This window comes from Anser brachyrhynchus (assembly GCF_964034855.1).
Source record: "Anser brachyrhynchus genome assembly, chromosome: 2".
Classification (NCBI taxonomy): Eukaryota; Metazoa; Chordata; class Aves; order Anseriformes; family Anatidae; genus Anser; species Anser brachyrhynchus.
Window position 1 is genome coordinate 139,111,954 of NC_137695.1, and position 18,351 is coordinate 139,130,304.

The 18,351-nt window shown below is 36.4% G+C and overlaps 1 protein-coding gene across 10 annotated transcripts in view; it reads left to right on the forward strand.

Moving 5' to 3' along the window:
• VPS13B (vacuolar protein sorting 13 homolog B) overlaps positions 1–18,351 on the forward strand; it is a 477,988-nt gene that overhangs the window by 369,211 nt on the left and 90,426 nt on the right. For all 10 annotated transcript variants that reach the window (XM_080583158.1, XM_080583153.1, XM_080583155.1 and 7 more), the window contains one exon: positions 6,414–6,821. In XM_080583158.1, the coding sequence (XP_080439284.1) occupies positions 6,414–6,821 (408 nt within the window). The remainder of the gene's footprint in view (positions 1–6,413; positions 6,822–18,351) is intronic.

Here is an 18,351-nt window from a genome sequence, read left to right on the forward strand (position 1 = left end):
TGACACTATAGCCATGAAATGATATTTATTTGATTAAGAGAGCAAGCAGAAATATTCCAAACAGGTGTACCAGCCTGTAGGTACTGCTTTCTTTTTAACACATCTATTCTCTGTAATATCAGTGTAATAATGTGTAAAATTAGCAAAGCACCTTCCTAACAGCAGTGTCTGCAATATTTATTTTAAATGAAATTTAGTTTCTTAAGTTCCCAAATACTGAAACAAAAACTGGACATCTTAGCCATGTGGATAAGTTTGAAAATACTTTCTTGGTAACTTTTACAGTATATTGGCATTCCTTTAAAACTTATTTCAAACGTTTGCTCAAATTTCTAAACTCTATTTTTTTTCTTCATGTATGTCTTACTATAACTGTATTATTCAGCAGCTAAAGCAGATAATAGCGAGCATTTATGGATTCTTTTCCGCAAACATGCTCAGTCACCTGGAACAATTTATTTCTTCTCACTGTGCTTCAACTTGACTGACTCTTACCTGAGAGAGTTAATATTTCTCTTAGTTAGGGTTTTCTTATCATGGTAGTGCCTTCAAATGCCCATGGTATAACTTTTGGCCTCACCACACAGTCCTTGACACGTCTGTAATCTATTCGGTAGTTGCACGGTTGCTTCATTTCAGTCAACAACCTATAAAAAGCAGTAATCCTCCATCCTTTATCACTGGTAACTTTGGTCTTCTAGTCCGACAACAATTTATTTCGGTTCAATTGTGACAATTAAAAAAAAAATACAGCTATATCACACTAAGCCTTGTCTGAGATCTCCAACCCAGGCAATGGTTAGAGCTGTTAACGTCACCTTCGCATAATATCATTGATATACTAGGTTGTGGTAGTAGTTGGTACCGCAGGGGAGCACCCCAGATGGCTCAAGTTTATTAAGCTCCCTGAAGGTTTCTGTTTGCCATATTGGCCTTAGAGGGCTTCTTCTGCAGGGCTGCAGCATAAAAATTACAGTAGGTAGAAATACTGAGCAGTGACTACCAGTTTCTTCCAGACTAATTGGCATCTGTCTCACAGAAGCAGAATACAAGATGGACTGCAGATGGCCTCTGAAGCCTTGTCTCAAGTTTCTTCTTTCTTTTTCCTTGATCCAAATTGGGAATGATGAATTAGAAGATAAAAACAATTCTTTTGGATTCTTCTTGCTTTTCAATTTCTTTTAATTTGTTTCTCTTTTGATGCCTAACCAGGGACAATTGAGAACAGTACAACTAGTCTTTTTTTTACATGTCTCTCTCTTTCCTTATTTTTATAAACTTAATTCTTGCAATTCAGCCATTTCCCTGTTACTGAAGGGCCACCCTGACTACAAATCAGAATCAGGGCTCAATACTACCTTTACCTTCCTCAGATTTCCTCTGTTAGACTTCTTACACCGGAATGGGTGGCTTCCAGAGAAAGGATATTACTGGTGGTAAAATGTTTCATGCCTGTCGTCTGCTCCTCTCCTGTTTAGAACTAGGAAATTCAATCGTCCTGAGATTACAGCAAATAGTATTTTGTTCTATTTTTTATGTTCTGTATTTTACAGCCTTCTTGGGGTAAAGGAGAGAGAGACCTGTGTCCAGCAAGGGGAGAAAGATCTGGCCTTTTCCATATTAGCTATGAGAAATGAAAGATCCATTGCAGAATGAGGTGTATGAGAAGTTAACAAATTCTTGGAACATGCCTTATTTTACTCTCTCATAGTTCAACATTTCTCAAAGTCTGTGAAAAGACCCCAGTCTTATAAATAGAACCTATAAATAATTTTCATGAAGTTTACTTTCTGATTTTTCAGATTACGAGTATCCTATGGTAGTTTATTAGTCATAGAAATAGTAACCTGGTGCACATTAGGTTATGGCATATATTAGAATAAGCCCACTGACTTCAATAAGAGCTGTTACTGACCTAAAGCAACTTGCTGGGAGCTCTGTTATTTTTGTGTTGCTTATTCATCCTTAGCTCACCAAATAAAAAGTCCTTTGGAGTAATATCATTATCCCAAGTTCACAGAATAAAATTTTATCTTCACGGTACAAATCTGAATGTTACAGAGAACAAGGGTAAAATACTCGTAACCCTGATTTTTTTTTTATCTGAAGCTATAAGTAATAAAATGACAAAGAAAGAAATTGTTTCAGACAGAAATTTCAGAGTGCTGCTTATAGGTTTTCTTTTATAGATGTTATGATTTTGTTCAAACAGGCCATATTGAATCCATTGGGTTTTTTGTAATAGATTTCAAAATACATAATAAATGTAAGTAATATGATGACTAATGGGTCAAGTGAAGTTGGAACTTTTTAAATGAGAAAATAGCTGGAAACAGTTTTCAGGAAACTATTCCAGTTGATTTTTGGTCCCCCACAAGGTGTACATTAACATAAACTCCGTAGAATCGCCTCTGGGACCTGAATTCCCTCTCTGATTTCATTATTGCAATGTGATTCTTTTCCTTTCACTGTTAAGTCATCTCCTGGTGTGGTGGGAGCATATAATAAGTGTAATTTATTTATATTTATCTAATCTCCTTTTAACTCAATAGTTATTTCATCATTCTGTTTCCTAGTAGCTGTTCAGAAAGTTGTGAAGGGTAATTAGAAACTAATAATTGACAGGCATGGATTTACTTGGTAATCTAAAGAGATGTAGTGAAGAAATTGAGAGCGAGAAAGAAAAATACAAATTCTACACTCAACTGGTAATCTGTAATAAAAAAAAATATATTGTTTTGATATCATCTAGTTCAGCTTGATTTAAACATAAATAAGTCACTTGAACACAGTGTATTTACAATCACAGTAATTCCATTATTATTTGTTTGCTGGAAATAGGTAACATCTGGCAAAATCGAGCATTGCTATTTTGCCTTAAATCCAAAGCGTCAGAGTATAATTGCGGTAGCCAGTCACTGGTAGGGAAAGGAAAGAATTGTTGCAATGTAATTGAGGAGTTAAAGGAGACTTTGAGCTACTTTTTGCCCTGTCTGGATTCTGATGCAATTTTGGACAATTGAAAGAGTTGCTTGAATTGTGGGAACCTGTGCTTTCCTACTAGTAAGGAATGTGCAGCATTGTGTGGTGTGCTTCCCAAGGTGTTTAACATCATCTAAAAATACTGTTATTGTTGGAGTTTGCACCTTGGGAATTTTTTTCCAGCTGCATCTAGGTGACCCTTTACATTGTAACATCTCTTTTTAGCCCATTTTGAATAGCTGGAGAAGCTGCTGAACATCCATCTTCATCAACTGCTATAAATAGCTCTTCATATTTCATCAGTTTTCACTGTTGCTGTCCATCACTTAAATGTGTTTTTCTTAGAGGGAATGTTAAAGTTTCTTTTACAGGGCTAAGTATAAAGTATAAAACAGGACAAAGACTAAAAACATGTTGATTGCTCAATTGGATTTTTATTTTTCTAACGTTTTACTTAAAATGCCAAAGAATCTCCTTACATAATCTTTCCCCAGTTGTAAAAATAACCTATGTCATTATGAGATAGTTAAAATATTTGCAGTGAAGGTTCCAAAGTTACATTTTCTGCAATTATGCTTCTGGCTGCCACCACTTTCTGTCGGGGCTGATTCACTGGATAATAACAACTTAATACAAACCTTTGTCAAGATATCAGTCATGACAGCATTTTTGCAGTGTGACGTGCGGTTTCCAAGCACGAAACAGGGAAGCCATTTGCATTTCTTTGGTGTTCTAGTATCTTTTTTTTTTTTTTACTGCCCTCTTGGAGGGGTTCTGCATCTGCGAAAATGAGTGATTAACAGCACCAATTACACACCAGCCCAGCACCACCAGTGCCTTGCACGATCCAGCACGGAGCATCACCAGCACCCTGTTTCTTCTCTGCCCTGGCCTGACAAAACCCCAGAGAGAGCTAAAGCTCTCATATTCAGCTCCTTTTCAGGTCTTGCTCAATCACTTTATTCTCTGGCTTTAGCTTTACACCTGTCCTAACAAACTTACGTCAAGGTGGTTTTCAGGTTTTAGGGGGTTTTGGGGTGTGTTTTTTTTTTTCTTTTCTGGGCTGCACTACCATAGGAAAGCATTAGCCATAAAATGCACCGTGGGCAAAAAAGCTAGATATGAATGCTGTCACACCAAGCAAGAAGGGTCCTTTCCTCATATTCATTACTTAATTATGTAGCAAAGCCAAAAAAAATTGATTCTATTTTAGTCCTTTATTACTACTTAACTAACGAAGACAATTAAGTTGATGAGGGACGTTTTTTGAAAGTGCCTTAGTGCTTCAGGGACCCAAATCCTAGTGTGACTTGGATTTCAAACTTGGGTCATTTTTAAAAATGCTGCTTTTTTTTTCCTTTTTTTTTTTTTTTTTTAACAATTCATTAGAATAACTCTCCATCTGGGTATAAGTGAGTATTGTAATGTCCCATGGGTCTATCCATACTTCTTTAATAGCTCTCCTTTCCTCCATTCAAAGGGAAGAGAGGACCAATGATTATGTGCAAAGGCAGGCATGCCTTGGGGTATTTTGTAGTGCCAAGAAGGGTAGGGATATTTTCAAAAGCGTTATAACATATTTCTTCCCTTGTTTTTAAATGTTTTTAAAAGTGGTACGTACATGTTTTGAAAAAATCTTCAAGTCTGTCATGTATGGCTTTGGATGCTTAAAAATCTTGCCCTTTTCTAATGTTTGGCTTTGATACTTGCCTTTCTATTAGGCCCTTGTGTTTGGTAGTGTTTGCCACAGTTTCTAGTTCAGCATGAAAGTCTTTAACATAAGAGAAAGTATTTTCAGAAAACTAATAGTTAAAATTGAAAGTTACAATTAAACTAGATTTCAGTCTTAAATCTCAGTTATCTTTGGCTTGTGAAGTACTACTGAGACTTTTCTGAGAACATTATTTTTGTGTTTCTATTCAGGTGTAACAAATCTTACAGGGCAAATTTATCTTTGTAGAAAAAGGGCTAGTTTACAATTTGCACTTATCTGTTCAGATACCAAAGTATCTAACTGCAATTTTCACACACATATACACATCCCACCCTCCAGATATTTTGGGGAGTCAGAGGAGAGCTTCGCCATGTGCCTGGGACTCTAGGATGTCACTTTGAGGTTATGCTTAAGAACAGATCCAAATCTCTGCTCCTGTATTGTGCTAAAAGTTTCTGATTTACCAAAAGATGGGAGAATCCGGTTTATCAGTTTGCATCTGTGTAGAATGTGATCCTGGACAACTTGAAACTACGTCCTAATTTTGGTGAAATATCCCTTAATCTGTGTGAAACCTTCAACAAACACTGTTTCCATTATATATTTCTAGTGTAACTTGGAACTAAGTAGCAATGTTTTCTCAGAACAATTTAATATAGTTTAGGTATATGTGCAGAATATTCATCCTGTTTTGTTCCTGGAGGGGAGGGAGGCAAGAATGAAAGAGCTAAGTGAAAAGCAAGCTTTTCCCCCTGCTATCTCATTACTAGGTGAAAGTTTAATTTGAAATGAAAAATTTTAACTAAGAAAAAGCTTGATTCCTGTAATGAACTGTAATTTACTGATAAAGAGGCAGGTAGCACAAAAGTAAGTTTCAGCTTCATAAAATCCTGCTTCCCATCTGCAAAATAATCTTGGTAATTGCAACATTTGAGTTACAAGAAATACCACTGTTACCAATGTTGTTCATAATACTTTTAACATTTCTTTGAGGTTTTTAGCAGTCTCGGAGGTACCAAAATCCTTTTGTAAGGAGACAAAGAACGCATGATTCTATGATTTTTTTTAATATTAGATTATTTCTAATTTTTTATTTAGTATTAGATTATTTCTACTATATTACATATTAGATATATCTCCCTGAAAAAAAAATCTAAACATACCTCAGCATTTATATTTGATTTTATTTTACACTCCAACATGGTAATGCATTGAAGAATACTGCTTATAAGTTGTACAAGAAGCAAAAGAATATACATGTTATTCACTCATTTAAATGTGTTGAAAATGTTCACTGTTGGCTTTGGAGTTTAGTCAAATAGTTCTACTGTATGGAAAACTCAAGAGAATGTGAAGTATATTTTCATTTTGACACAAAAGGGCTATGTATTTACCCTCCTACACACTGAAATGAAGTGTATACCTTTCAGATAGCTGTGGTGGTCCCTGGCAAGAAACAAGAAAATAAGATTTAGGTTGAGGCATGTTTCTTCCTTTAGAATTCTAAATGATGAAAATTGCTTATAGTACATTTCATGGTGCATTAATTCAGATTTATTCATAAAAATATTGCTTTATTATATTTATCATTGATTATGTCCCACTAATGAAACATAGTAGAAATAATGTTTTCTTCACTAAAAGCCTAACATTTTTCCATTTCTTGAATGATTGCACTGTAACTTCTAATACTTCTTTCTCCACTTCTCTCCTACAGCTGACATCAATGTGGATATATCAAAACCTTTGAAAGCAAATCTGAGTTTTGTCAGACTTGATCAAATAAACCAGTTTTTGACAAAAGTCATGACCACGAATGATTATGAGCCCAGGAAGGAGGCTGCTCCATCAGCTGGCATTCATCCAGATGGGGCCGGCACTTCAGTAGCCAAGCACTCCAGTACAAAGGACTTGCTACCTGCAGCACATACCAATGCTGCGCAGAAGGTTTCGGTACAAGAAAACCTATGGCGAGCTCTGTCCTGCTTCCAGAAAATTTCCATTCACACTGTCCAAATGGTTGTTTCTATGGAAACCATCCCACATCCGAGTAAACCGTGTTTGTTAGCCTCTTTATCAAACCTCAGTGGAAGCCTGAATGTTAAAAGTGGCCATAAAACTACAGGTAAGAGTTTCTGAAAATTAGAATTGCTGCTGATTTGTTCAAGTGGTGGTCTAGTAACCATTTTAAAGCATGGGACATCCATCAAGGGGAACTCCTCTGGCTGACATAGTAAACCCACAGCAGAAAATAGCAAAACCACAATAGACTCCATTACCTGAGTTTTCCTTTCAGTAGCACCCAAGAGTGCATAATTTTGTAGTTAATATCCCCTGCACTGTGATTGCTAATTTATTGACAGAATTCTGGATGGAATAATGGCTACAAGAACTGTGATTCTGGGATTCTGGCTCTGCAGCACATAATTCAAAGGACAACATTTTGACAGTTTTCACTCAGTAACTACATTTGCTTGCTAGGACTCTATATTTATGTTTAAAAAAAAAAAGAAGAAAAAAGTGTTCAGAGTCCTGAAATATGCTGCTGTGTAAATATTGGGTCCTAACATTATTTCGCTCCAGGCTGGTGAAGTTTTAAATTGTTTTATGCTTCCTCTGCCCAGCTGAGAGTCTCGCAGAGAAAATGAGGGTGCCTGTCCCAAAAATTGATTTCATTGCTGCAAAAATGTGAGGAAATTTTACACCTTGGGTGGAATTAGCAGAATGCCAGAGACTTGTTTAAAATCAAGACATTTTGAATACCTTCATAAATTGCTTTATTAGTTTTTTAATGTAATTAATAAGATGGTACATTTGCATGATCTGGAGTTGAGCTAGATGTAGGTATTTGGCAGAGTCGTTTGAGAGATAAAATGGTCTGTAGCTGAGAGGAGCGAGTCCCAGGCCAAGCTAGGTGGTGATTTATTTCTTTTTCATCAGAAGTATTTCTCCTCAGGCCAGCAAGTTTCAGTACTTCTTTATTGTTTTAAAAGTTAAAAATGAAAAATTTAAGGTTCGTAGGACATGAAAGCCTGCGAAAGTGCTGGAGCCTAAAACTCCTGATTTACCCATAAATAAACAGCAGTGCAGGCAGGAACAGTGACTGCATTCCCACGCTTTTCCAATCATATCGCAATCCTGGCATAGAAAGCACTGCAACGGAGTAAGGGGTCTTTTTAATATCCTTTAAATAGTTCTAGATTTCTTTGTGTGTTATAATCCTCTTTCCTTCCATCACTTCCCCTCTATCATTTATACATTATCCGTCCCATGGTACATTATGGTGTCCACAGCAAGCTTCAATATATCAAAGCCGAGCCTGTTCCGTCACTGCACTATAAAGCAATTTGGCAAACTCAGCAGAGTGTATCACTTACCCTGGAATTTTTCATCCTTCCAGAAGGAGGACTTACCTTGCCGTGTGCATTAAAGCCTCGGAAACACTCTGCTACGAAGCTCTAATTCTTAATTCTTCTGGCAGTCTGAGGAAAAGGATCTTTATTTTTCGTGTCACAAGCCATGCGTGAATCTTCAGCATGTTTGTAGTCTGGCAAGCAGCGTTAAATAAAGCAATAGTGATGCTGAATCTAATGAAAACAGAAGTTAGTTCTTCTATATGAGGAAAGGCCATAACAAGATAATAAATAGATATCAACAGACTCTTTTCACATTTTCTGCAGTTAAAGTTGTTTTATCTTTGCTTTATAAAAAGATAAATACATGTGCATGACATTTTGCGTGCAAGTGTGACTGTACAAGACATTTTCCTGTTTCAAGTACAAAAGGCACACTTCCACAAAGCTGACTGAAACTGTAAAAAATAATCATTTAATAAATTCTGTTTTTATTTAAAATTATCAATTTGAAATTAAAGTTCTGATAGAAACCAAATTGAAAAATATAAATTCAGGAAACAAAATTAATTACTCTGTGTGAAGGAAATGGTATTAAAATCTTGTGTTGAATTACTTAAAAGAATACCACACTTACTAACTAGATTTGTTTTATTATTGCAAAGAAATTATGCAAGTTAACTCAATTTAAAAAAAAAAAAAGTGTAGTAGCTGTGTCTTGGGAGCAAGGAGCATTTAAATACATCAATTCTTCACTAACTTTTCCTTTTACAGAACGTTTTATAGATACACCTTTTGAGCTGAACAGGGTTAATGTCAGATTTTTTTTTACAGGATGAAACTAATACACAAATACTTCACCGTGTCTTTGATTTTACAGTCAAATAACTATTGTGACCATCTGCAGCAGCTGCATTTTACGAATTATTTGCTGAACCAAACTAAGCACAATGACAAAAGTAGTCATCTCAGATGTACTGTTAAAACAGAGAAAGAAAAAGGAGCATTGCTTGCCTTTTGTACAGTATGGCCATCTGCTGTACAGATGTTATTATATAGAATGACTTCAGATACAATAATTGTAGAAAATTTTCATTAAAACCTCAACAATTTGCACTTGTTTACTTGAATCTGCATAACTCCCCAGTGAGACAACACAATACGCTTGGGGTTTCTTTGGTTCTCACTAGCTTTCTCTTTGATCCTTTTTGATGTGCTGAATTTAATAAACATAGTTAAAAACACTGTTCAAAAACATCATGGAAAAAACTACAAAGGAACAATTACAGCAGTAGAAACTACTCTAATCCCTTACTTACGCAAGCTATTTTTAGTGAAATATGTTTTTTTACACATTTTATGTGGCAGTGTTTTATAAACAGTGTAAACGACCCCTTTTCCAGATGAGTTTTAATGCAGGAGATGAAGTTGGTTTGTAAGGAATCCTATTTGCTAGGAATTATTTAGAAAAAAACTCATAAGAATGTATTGTCGGCATTTTTACTCCCTTATAGGGGGAAAACAAAAGTGCGTGACCTTGTGTAATGGTTTGATTTTTTTTAGTTGAAATTAAGAAAAAAGCTTGCCATAGAGTTTTTTCTTAATTATCAGTTTTCCCTCTAGACTTTCGTGGCTTAGTAATGGAAGATAAAGGCCTTCTGTTTTATTTTTTCTTCTTAATTTTTTCTGTGAAAGTAAGAAAGTTGTAGCTTCTGAAAAACCGAATGGCTAATTAGTTGAATTATTTGTTTCACTTTAACAAAATTAATTATAAGTATTGAATGCTCACATTTCAGTTGGATCAAATTAAAACACCTTCATTTCTACATATTCTGCTGCACTGTTATACAACCCCAAACCTTTAGTGTTTCAAGGGACTTCATTTTTTGGACATTTTTCATGTTTTAATACAACAGTTACTTATAACAATGTGGTTAGTATTTCTGCTAGAATACTTATGTTCTTCTCTGTGCTTATGGTGAAATCCTGACTATTTTGGTTTTAGTAAAGTAATATTGTTGTAGAATGTGATGCGGTGTATTGGGGGAAAAAAAGGAAGGAAAAAAACATTCCTCCAAAACTGTTATTAATTTTACTTTAGAAAAGCCTAAAGGTATATGTTTTTCTGGTACTCTTAAAAGACAAGAACTTAAGTCACATCATTGTTAAATAAGATAATTAACTGTAGTCATTTTAGGTTTTGTGGCTTAGAGTTACAAGGTAAAACTTGTACCAGTTTCATACTAGCAAGCAAGCAACATTTAGCTCATTTTTGGCAGCTTTTTTGTACTGTTGACGAGAACCCCGAGTTCAAGAATTATCATTAGTCCTGGTTCAGTGATTTTTGTCCTCTGAGGTATGTGGCATCTTCTAGAAAGTGGCTAGACCTCTCAAGTGTCTCAGCCTGCGACTGCTTGGTATCACACTTGAGCTATGTAGCTCACTCTGGAACAGTCACATGCCATTCAAGTTCAAATTGTTTTTAGTAATACTAGGGAACAGAATGCAATTCTCAGCATACGACTTCCAGTTAATTTAGGTTTGGTGTTGAAATTAGCACTACCTACCTGCCAGAATAGCAGATAAATGAGAGAAGTGGAGGACTGTACGCTCCCCAGAGTGCAAGACAGCAAGAAGCTCGTAGCCTCTCAGTGGAGCCTTTTTTTGCTCTAGCTGGACACGGGAGGGAAGTCTTGCTGTGCAGTGTCTGAAGTTAGGGAGTTAAGGACATAAAATATTCCAAAGATCACAGACAGAGTTCCCAGCCCTTCGTCCTGAACGCAGATATAATTACTTTAGCATATAAAGAAGGGAAAAAAAGTAAACACTAGTTGAGTCTATGATAATCGCAAGTAGTTTTATTAAACCTGAGAGAATTTACATACTCAAGATATTTTACTGAAATATTAAAAATTAAATGCTGCTATTAATTGATGTAGAGCAAAGACCAAACTTCATTTCGGAGTTAACCGGCTCTCTTGAGAACGCTCTGCTAAGGCGTTGTCATAGCCTTTTGATGCTGCAGATATGCAAGTTAGCCCACGGGGAAATAAAACATTAAATTAGATATGACTACCTAAAATAATATGCAGCAGTAACAAGCCATTTACAACACCCAGAAGACCTTTGTTACTTTTAGAACGAAATATAAACTCTTTCCAACACTTGAACAATAGGAAATTAATTCTTTGTCAGTAAAAGCCAGAGGACAAACTAAATATTTAAATGGCCACCGAGGATTGAGGTGGAAGTGCAGCTTGTAGACAGCTATACAAATCACTAACAAACCTTAATGAATATTGGGTGTGGGCATCAGGGTCCTGTCAGATTTGACACCATGTCCCAAGTAGCTTAAACCCAACACTCAAGAAAAGGTGGAGACCTCATCAGGTCTCTAACATCTGGGATTTTATTTGTCATTTTGGCATACCCTGCAAGCGCAAAAGAAAGAGTAAAAGGGGATTATCTTGACAATGAAATGAGTTACTGAATCTTGTGATAATGAAAAGCAGAAGAATTCTAATTCCTTTCTATAGTCCCCGAGGTGGAGGTGCGTTTATAGTTCTGCAGGAGTATAATGTAGGAGGGAAGAACAGATGGCCTAAAATCCATGAAACAAGACACCACCTAATCCCAGGACTGAGTACCATTATTAATCCTGGTCAGATTCCCTACTGGTACTGTGTAACGGGGTTCAGAATTGCTACTGAGGAGCTAGCATGTTAACTTCGAAGAAAAAAAAAAAAAAAAGGAAGAAAATCAGTTGTAGGTTGTTGATTCAAGACAGCGCACACCAATGTTGTGGAATTGCATTTACTGTTGAAATAATTTCAAACAGTAGACTTCAAACGAAATTCAATTCAGAACAAATACAGTTGTTTCTGTAATCTCATATGCTTTTATTGTGAAAGTGTTTGCGTATTTTTTGAGTCTGGAATTTCTTTTGTTACGTGGACCCCAGGGCTGTATGTAGCAGGTACAGCGTTTTCACAGTAGTCGATTCTACAGAATGTTTAAATTCACAAAGAAATATAGATAATAGTGAAAGCTATTTGTTCTTTGTTTTTACGTTTGATACTTTCTGTGCAATTCCTCCAGTTCAATCTATATTTCATAGCTTGAAGTACAGAAAGCAGCGATCAGTCATTATTGTTCCGTCTTAAGGGCCAGTTCCCCAGGTTGTTTAAATTGCTGACATGCTGGTGACATGTTTCTGCTTTTTCTATGACAGGCGTATTTTTAATGGGTTTCACCAGCTTCCTACCCGGAGGAAGGGTGCATTTCCATAGGAACTGTAGGTTATCTTGACCGTGCGTATCCACACTTTGCCGTGTACTAGCTCTGTTACTCATGCAGCTGTTCAGTGAGTTGAGTCAGGGCACTGATCTGTCTGAAAACTAATCCAACAGGAAAGAAGAGTTTCCGGCGAGATCATCTCCTTCATCTGGCTCACTGGATGGGGACACCTTAATGGCCATACTGGCACAAAAGAGAATTCAGAAAAGTGTATAAAGGAAGGCAGAGGGAGGAAGGGTGAAAGGGAGGAGAAACTTGGAATACAGGAGCCTGGACCTGGACTGTCTTTAATGCTGGAGAACCAGAAGTGCAGGGGAGATGTATTTTCTGTCTCAACCTCTGCAGTCAGCTTGTATAGCCTGGGTGTATCTGTCGAGCCTTGGACTTGCACAAGCATGATTCATTCACTGGGTTTCAGAGGCTTAAGCAGTTAAGGTGCTGCCAGGCACTATCTGCAGGATGGTTTACCTACAAGAGGTTACCATCTAGTTCACAGACTATTTAGTTTATTAAAGCAGTTGAAATCTGATGAATCAAGCATAGAGCAAAAGAGAAGACAGCAACGTTGTAATTCTAGTTCAACCATGTGGCAATTATGTAGGGCTACATTTTGAGCAGCCTCCACTTTTGTGATGCTTTGTTTACTGTACAACCATTCAACATCTGTTTGTTGTGGTTTTTTTTAATAGGCACTAAATATCTACAAGTACATAAATCAGTGAGAGTCACAGGTACCAGGTATACCTGGAAACTAAACCAGTGTTTGCAACCAAATGCCTAAAATTAAGATACAAAAATGTGTAGATACAATTTTTTAATTGAAGAACCTCTTCATGCCCATCTGTAAAGCAGGAATAAGAAAATTTAGTCACCTTTCCGAGAGCTACTTAGTACTAAAGATAAAATATTTATGATACAAGAGTTAAGTATTACTCATGTCAGTATAGCTCTCAGTCCGTTCTGAAAGCTGGCCTCACAAATGTGAAATAGGCAGTATTTTCATTGTTTTCCATTATACGTTTTTCTCCATTTAATTAGAATAAGACAGGTCAGTATAGTAATTTACGAATAGCTTAAGAATTATTGTATACGAAAGACAGTCTTGAACAAAACTGAAAGTCCCTTTAGATCTAAATTTTAATACACCCTCCCCGATAAGGCAGAATCCAAAAATACCAAATCAACAAGTGAATTGAAATTTTTCAGCTCTTTAGTATTCAGTAGTGTAATGAACATGATGTACCTGCCCAGTTATTCTTTAAGGGAGATGAGCTCATTTCAAATAGATAACCATCTTTGACTTCTCTTCTGATTCATCACTGACCTGAACTCCATTTGAACCTTGTTAGACACAAAACAAGCCGGATTCCTGGCCTGAGCTATAAAATATAATTAAGCCCTTTTGAAATGATGTGTAAAAGAACATAGCTTTACCCCCACTATAACCACCACCACCACCACAACCAATAAAGTTAAATCAAGCACTGCCTGTAATGGATTAAAATAATAAATGTTCCTGGATTTTAGTGTTTGAAGTATTTGAAGAAAACAGGCTCCCAGCAGCCAGGACTGCTGAATGCATGGGGACATTTATTAGTGACGAATTCAAGGGTTTGACCTGTTTAAGATCATTACTTTCTGTTTACCGTGTGTTACACATCTCATGTTTTTACAGAGCCCACATGTGTCCATATGTAACGCTGAAAAACGCTCTTTTACTAAAGAATAGTTAATTGGTAATGTGTAAATATTGTTCTCATGGGGAGAATGAACTATCATAAGATTCAGCTCGAGACTAATGAGAAATCCAGTGCAGTCAGTGGATTGTTAACTAAATCTCTCCTGGAAAATTGTCCCTTACTACGTGTCTCACCGTTTGTTTGCTACTGCTGTTTCCAGTCTTGGATAAATTGGCTGCCTCTTAAATTAACTGCAGTATTCTCCCTGTAGTTATTTTCATAGCTTTGTTACCCTTTTTTGTCAGAAGCTATTTCTTAGAGGATACCTATCAACAAAGCAGTGTAGCCGTAGTATAAGTACTCATTAGGTTATGTATCTCAAGTTTTCTGGAAAAACTATACCATAGTATTGTTTTATAGTACTCATTAGGTGATGTGTCTTAGAGTTTTCAAGGAAAATAGTTCATGTTGGTAATTATAATATATTTACATATTCATCGCTGTCCTGTCTTTGGCAGCTATAAAATAGATACTAAAGGTGCAAATACGAGGAGCAAATGCTCAGAAGCAAGTATCACAGTTTATCACCTGTGTAATGTGTGACATAAAGTAGAAGGTGATAAGGAAAACTACTTGCTAATTAACCTCTTATTGCTAATAAGAGGTTCTGTCTCTGCTGTCCAGCAGTGGAGGACACAAAGGGTGGGAGCGCGGCCTGCTGCGGGGTGCAGGCCCCGTCACTCACTTGCCTCTTGCCCAGTCTGAACTGGGGAGCAGGCTCTGGCTCTGGGGCCTGGTCTTGTTCCTGAGCTGCCCCAAACGCGGAAAAGCAACTTTCTTCCTAGAGATAAGATTTATAGTAAAGCTGCGACTCGCTTCCAACAGGCTTTTCAAAATATAGCTTGTGTGTAGTCCGGTGCGATTTGTTGTATTTATTATGTACGCTTCCATTTTCTTAAAACAGTTTCCTCGTGTAGAAATTTACCAACAAAAATAGCGCTTTCTGTCATATTAGGTGACAGGGCAGTGAACCGAACAGGATTTGCAGCTACCTAAGGAAGAGCAGTATAGTGCATTATAGAAGGAAAAAAACTCCTGCTGCATTTCTACTTGTTTCATTTGGAGTAGATTCAAGTATAAGTATTTTTAAATGTTTTTGAAAACAAGATGTATGTAGCTGATGTCAAAACATTGTCTCTCCCTTTGTCTGTGAACCAGGAAAAATAACAGAACTCTTTAACACCTGTTTTGCCTAAACACTACGTGATTGTTACTGTAAGGCAAGGATTATTTCAGTGTATTTGCTGCAGCTATTTAAATGGGCCAGCTCTGTTTTTCTGTGCATGCATACACAGAGATTCATGCACACAGGACAGTTTAATTAATGTGGAGCCTTCTATTATTGGTTAGCCCCAAGATAGTTATATTGGGGTACTCACATTCTATGAAATGTCTTTTTAATGTTTATATTAGTATAAATCAAGTCTTTACTGACTGGGAAAAAAGAAAGGAGATGTTACAAATCAAAGCAAATGTCTTTTAGTAAATTTTATTCATTATTCTCTTGTAATGATCTCCATCTTTAATTTTTGTGCAAGTTAATTGCTAGATATTACCAAGTAAGTGCTAGCTGTTTTTCAAACCCTCCTACATTATTTCCAACTGTATAAATATATCTAGATATTCCTTTTGAATATATGTCATGATAAGGTACTCCTTGCAGTGACATGGAGAAACCTCTGCTCACTTAGCCTGGCAGCATCTTGAGGTGCTATTGTGAGTCGGGGTGGGGTCTGACAATGGAGGGTTGGCAGCATTTTTTAAACACTGTCTAAAGCAAGTGCTTCATATTTATTAGTCTCTTGGAGGAGTATTTTAAAAGTCGTGAAACTATTTGTTTCTAGAAGTAAATTATTGCACATACTGAAAAGTGTGTTGGTGTTCATGAGCAATAATCCAAACAGAACAAGTTAACTTCTACATATCACAACAATCGTTTATGAAGATATATTGCTTCTGTGTGGTGCCATCTCAAGTTCACTTCAAATGGAGACTTTGATTTAATCTGTTTAAACTGAAGTTAGAATTCTACAATTGAAGTTTGTGAGAGATGCTTGAAAGGACTGTCAGAAAATTGTGCGTGGGAGGAAAAAAACAGAGGAGAAATACTTTGCATCTTTACCTTTCTGAGGTGGTTGCTTCATTCTTAGGAAAGCGACTTCACTGAGCGAGCTTATACTTTGAATTTTAGTATGGCATTTAGCAATGCTAAAATAAGCTCCTGTCTAACACAAACTGATATTTCTTCACTCCCTTCCCTTAGGATTTGAGATTATTTCTTTTCTAATGTCATTGTTTTCGGATTTCTGTCCTGATGGTACCCTATTGAAGCTTCCGTCGTGCCCTCTTTGTTTGCTATTACTTTTTAGGGTTTGCGCATCCGTGTCAATCTTCATCTGTTTTCTTTAAGCTTCCTCAGGACATCCCTTTACCCAAACTTATCTGAATGTTCTTTGCATTTTTTTTATTAAGAGCACAGTGGATTTTATGCTAAGATTCACTTCATCCCCTGGGGAGCATGTAGATAGAATTGCTGGGAAGGACAAAGGTGTCATATTTGCCCATGGAAGAGCAATCTGTGTCCCATTGAGAAGAAAAATCTCTCATTGGGTCTGTGAGCTTTACCTGGTATTTGTAGGAAACAATCTGTGGAGGTGTTTCGTAATATTTATTTGTTTAGAATTTACCAACACATCCTTTTCTGTTAATTGTGTCTTCATTTCTCAATTGTTTACATAGTGATTGAAAAAAGGCACTGCTGATTCTGAACCAGCAGGATTATGTGCTGAATGCTCAGTTCTGTTTTTAAGCAGTTGAATATTGTGTTTTCTTTGTACTTCGTGGAGATGAAATGACAACAGAAAAAGACTGCAAAACATAATCCTTCCAAGTGTAATCCCAGTGAAAGAAAACATAAATAAAACCACTTGTATTCTGGCATTCCTTTTTCCCTTTTGTTATTTCTGCAACTTGGCACATACTCCAATAAAACTATAGAACATTTCTGTATGTTGCGGAGTTGTGCAATAGTTAACAGGAATTTCTCCTCTTTAAAAACAAAGTTCTGTGTACAGTATTAAAAAAAAAAAGAATTTCCAAAGATTGTAATGCCTCTGAAAATAACCAAACTGAGCATAGCAGGGTGAGGGTGATCTCTTCCCCTAAAACGCCTCTTTTTCTTGGGTTAAGACTGTATGTAAAGCTGATTCATTCCACAGTTTTGCAGAACCAAGTCTGAACTCAGACCAAAGGAGAGGCATCACGTTGTTTGTATTCTTGGTTATCACTGTAGTATCAGAAAAACACTGAACAGTTTCTGACGTGTAAGCCTTTTACACGTAACACCAAGCCTGGGGACTCAGAAGCCAGCCTAAATAACCCTGAGCTAAAATCCCTTTCACAATCAGTGGCAAGAGTCCTGTTTGATTGGCATGGGACAAACATCCACTCGAGCCCTTGATCATTCTTACTAAACTCCAAACAGCTCAAGGGAATGATTATTCTTGTTTGATTCCTACTCAAGTTGAATACAATTCAATGCCATTAGAGCTATTGGGACTGTTGGACCACCTTCCTAGTGGATGCTGGATAAATATAAAAAAAATCCAATATATTTCCTTCCATTGTATAAAATATTTCTTGGTATTATGAAATCATAACATCCCAGGAGGCAGACAAACTTTTTTTCTGGATTCTCCAAGATTCATGGGAGAAGTTTTACAGCATGTATTCAAAATAGAACGTTGTATTTTGGGGGGACTTTTCTACCAGCGAGGGTATGAAATTGTTAAGTGGAACTATGCCATGAAATATCTGTATGTGTAAGCCTTAAGTGGTTTTGAATCATTCACTGTTTGTAAATATTGTTTCATTAGAAAAATAAGCCATGGGCATTGTAAAGTATGGTGACATTCAATATTCGGTGTGATTTTTCCAGCTGTGAGCACCAGAAGAGTAAAGTTAACACTACCTCAGATGTAGTACTTTTCATGTAAATATACAAAAGAATTAAAGAGATATTAAGTACGGTTTGTTTTATTAAATCGTGATTGCATAAGTTAAATTCACAGGAGATGTGAAATTTCTAGATGGTGGTTTTTTCCTAACAATGTTTGTCTTTAATGAGCGTATACAAGGCCTATCATAAATCTAACATGCCATTGTCTTTTTTTATGTTTTATAAAGCTATGTAAACTGCAAATGGTTATGATGTGAAAAGTTTAGATTAAATTGTTTTTTAGGTAAACACATGTTATATATTTTGAGT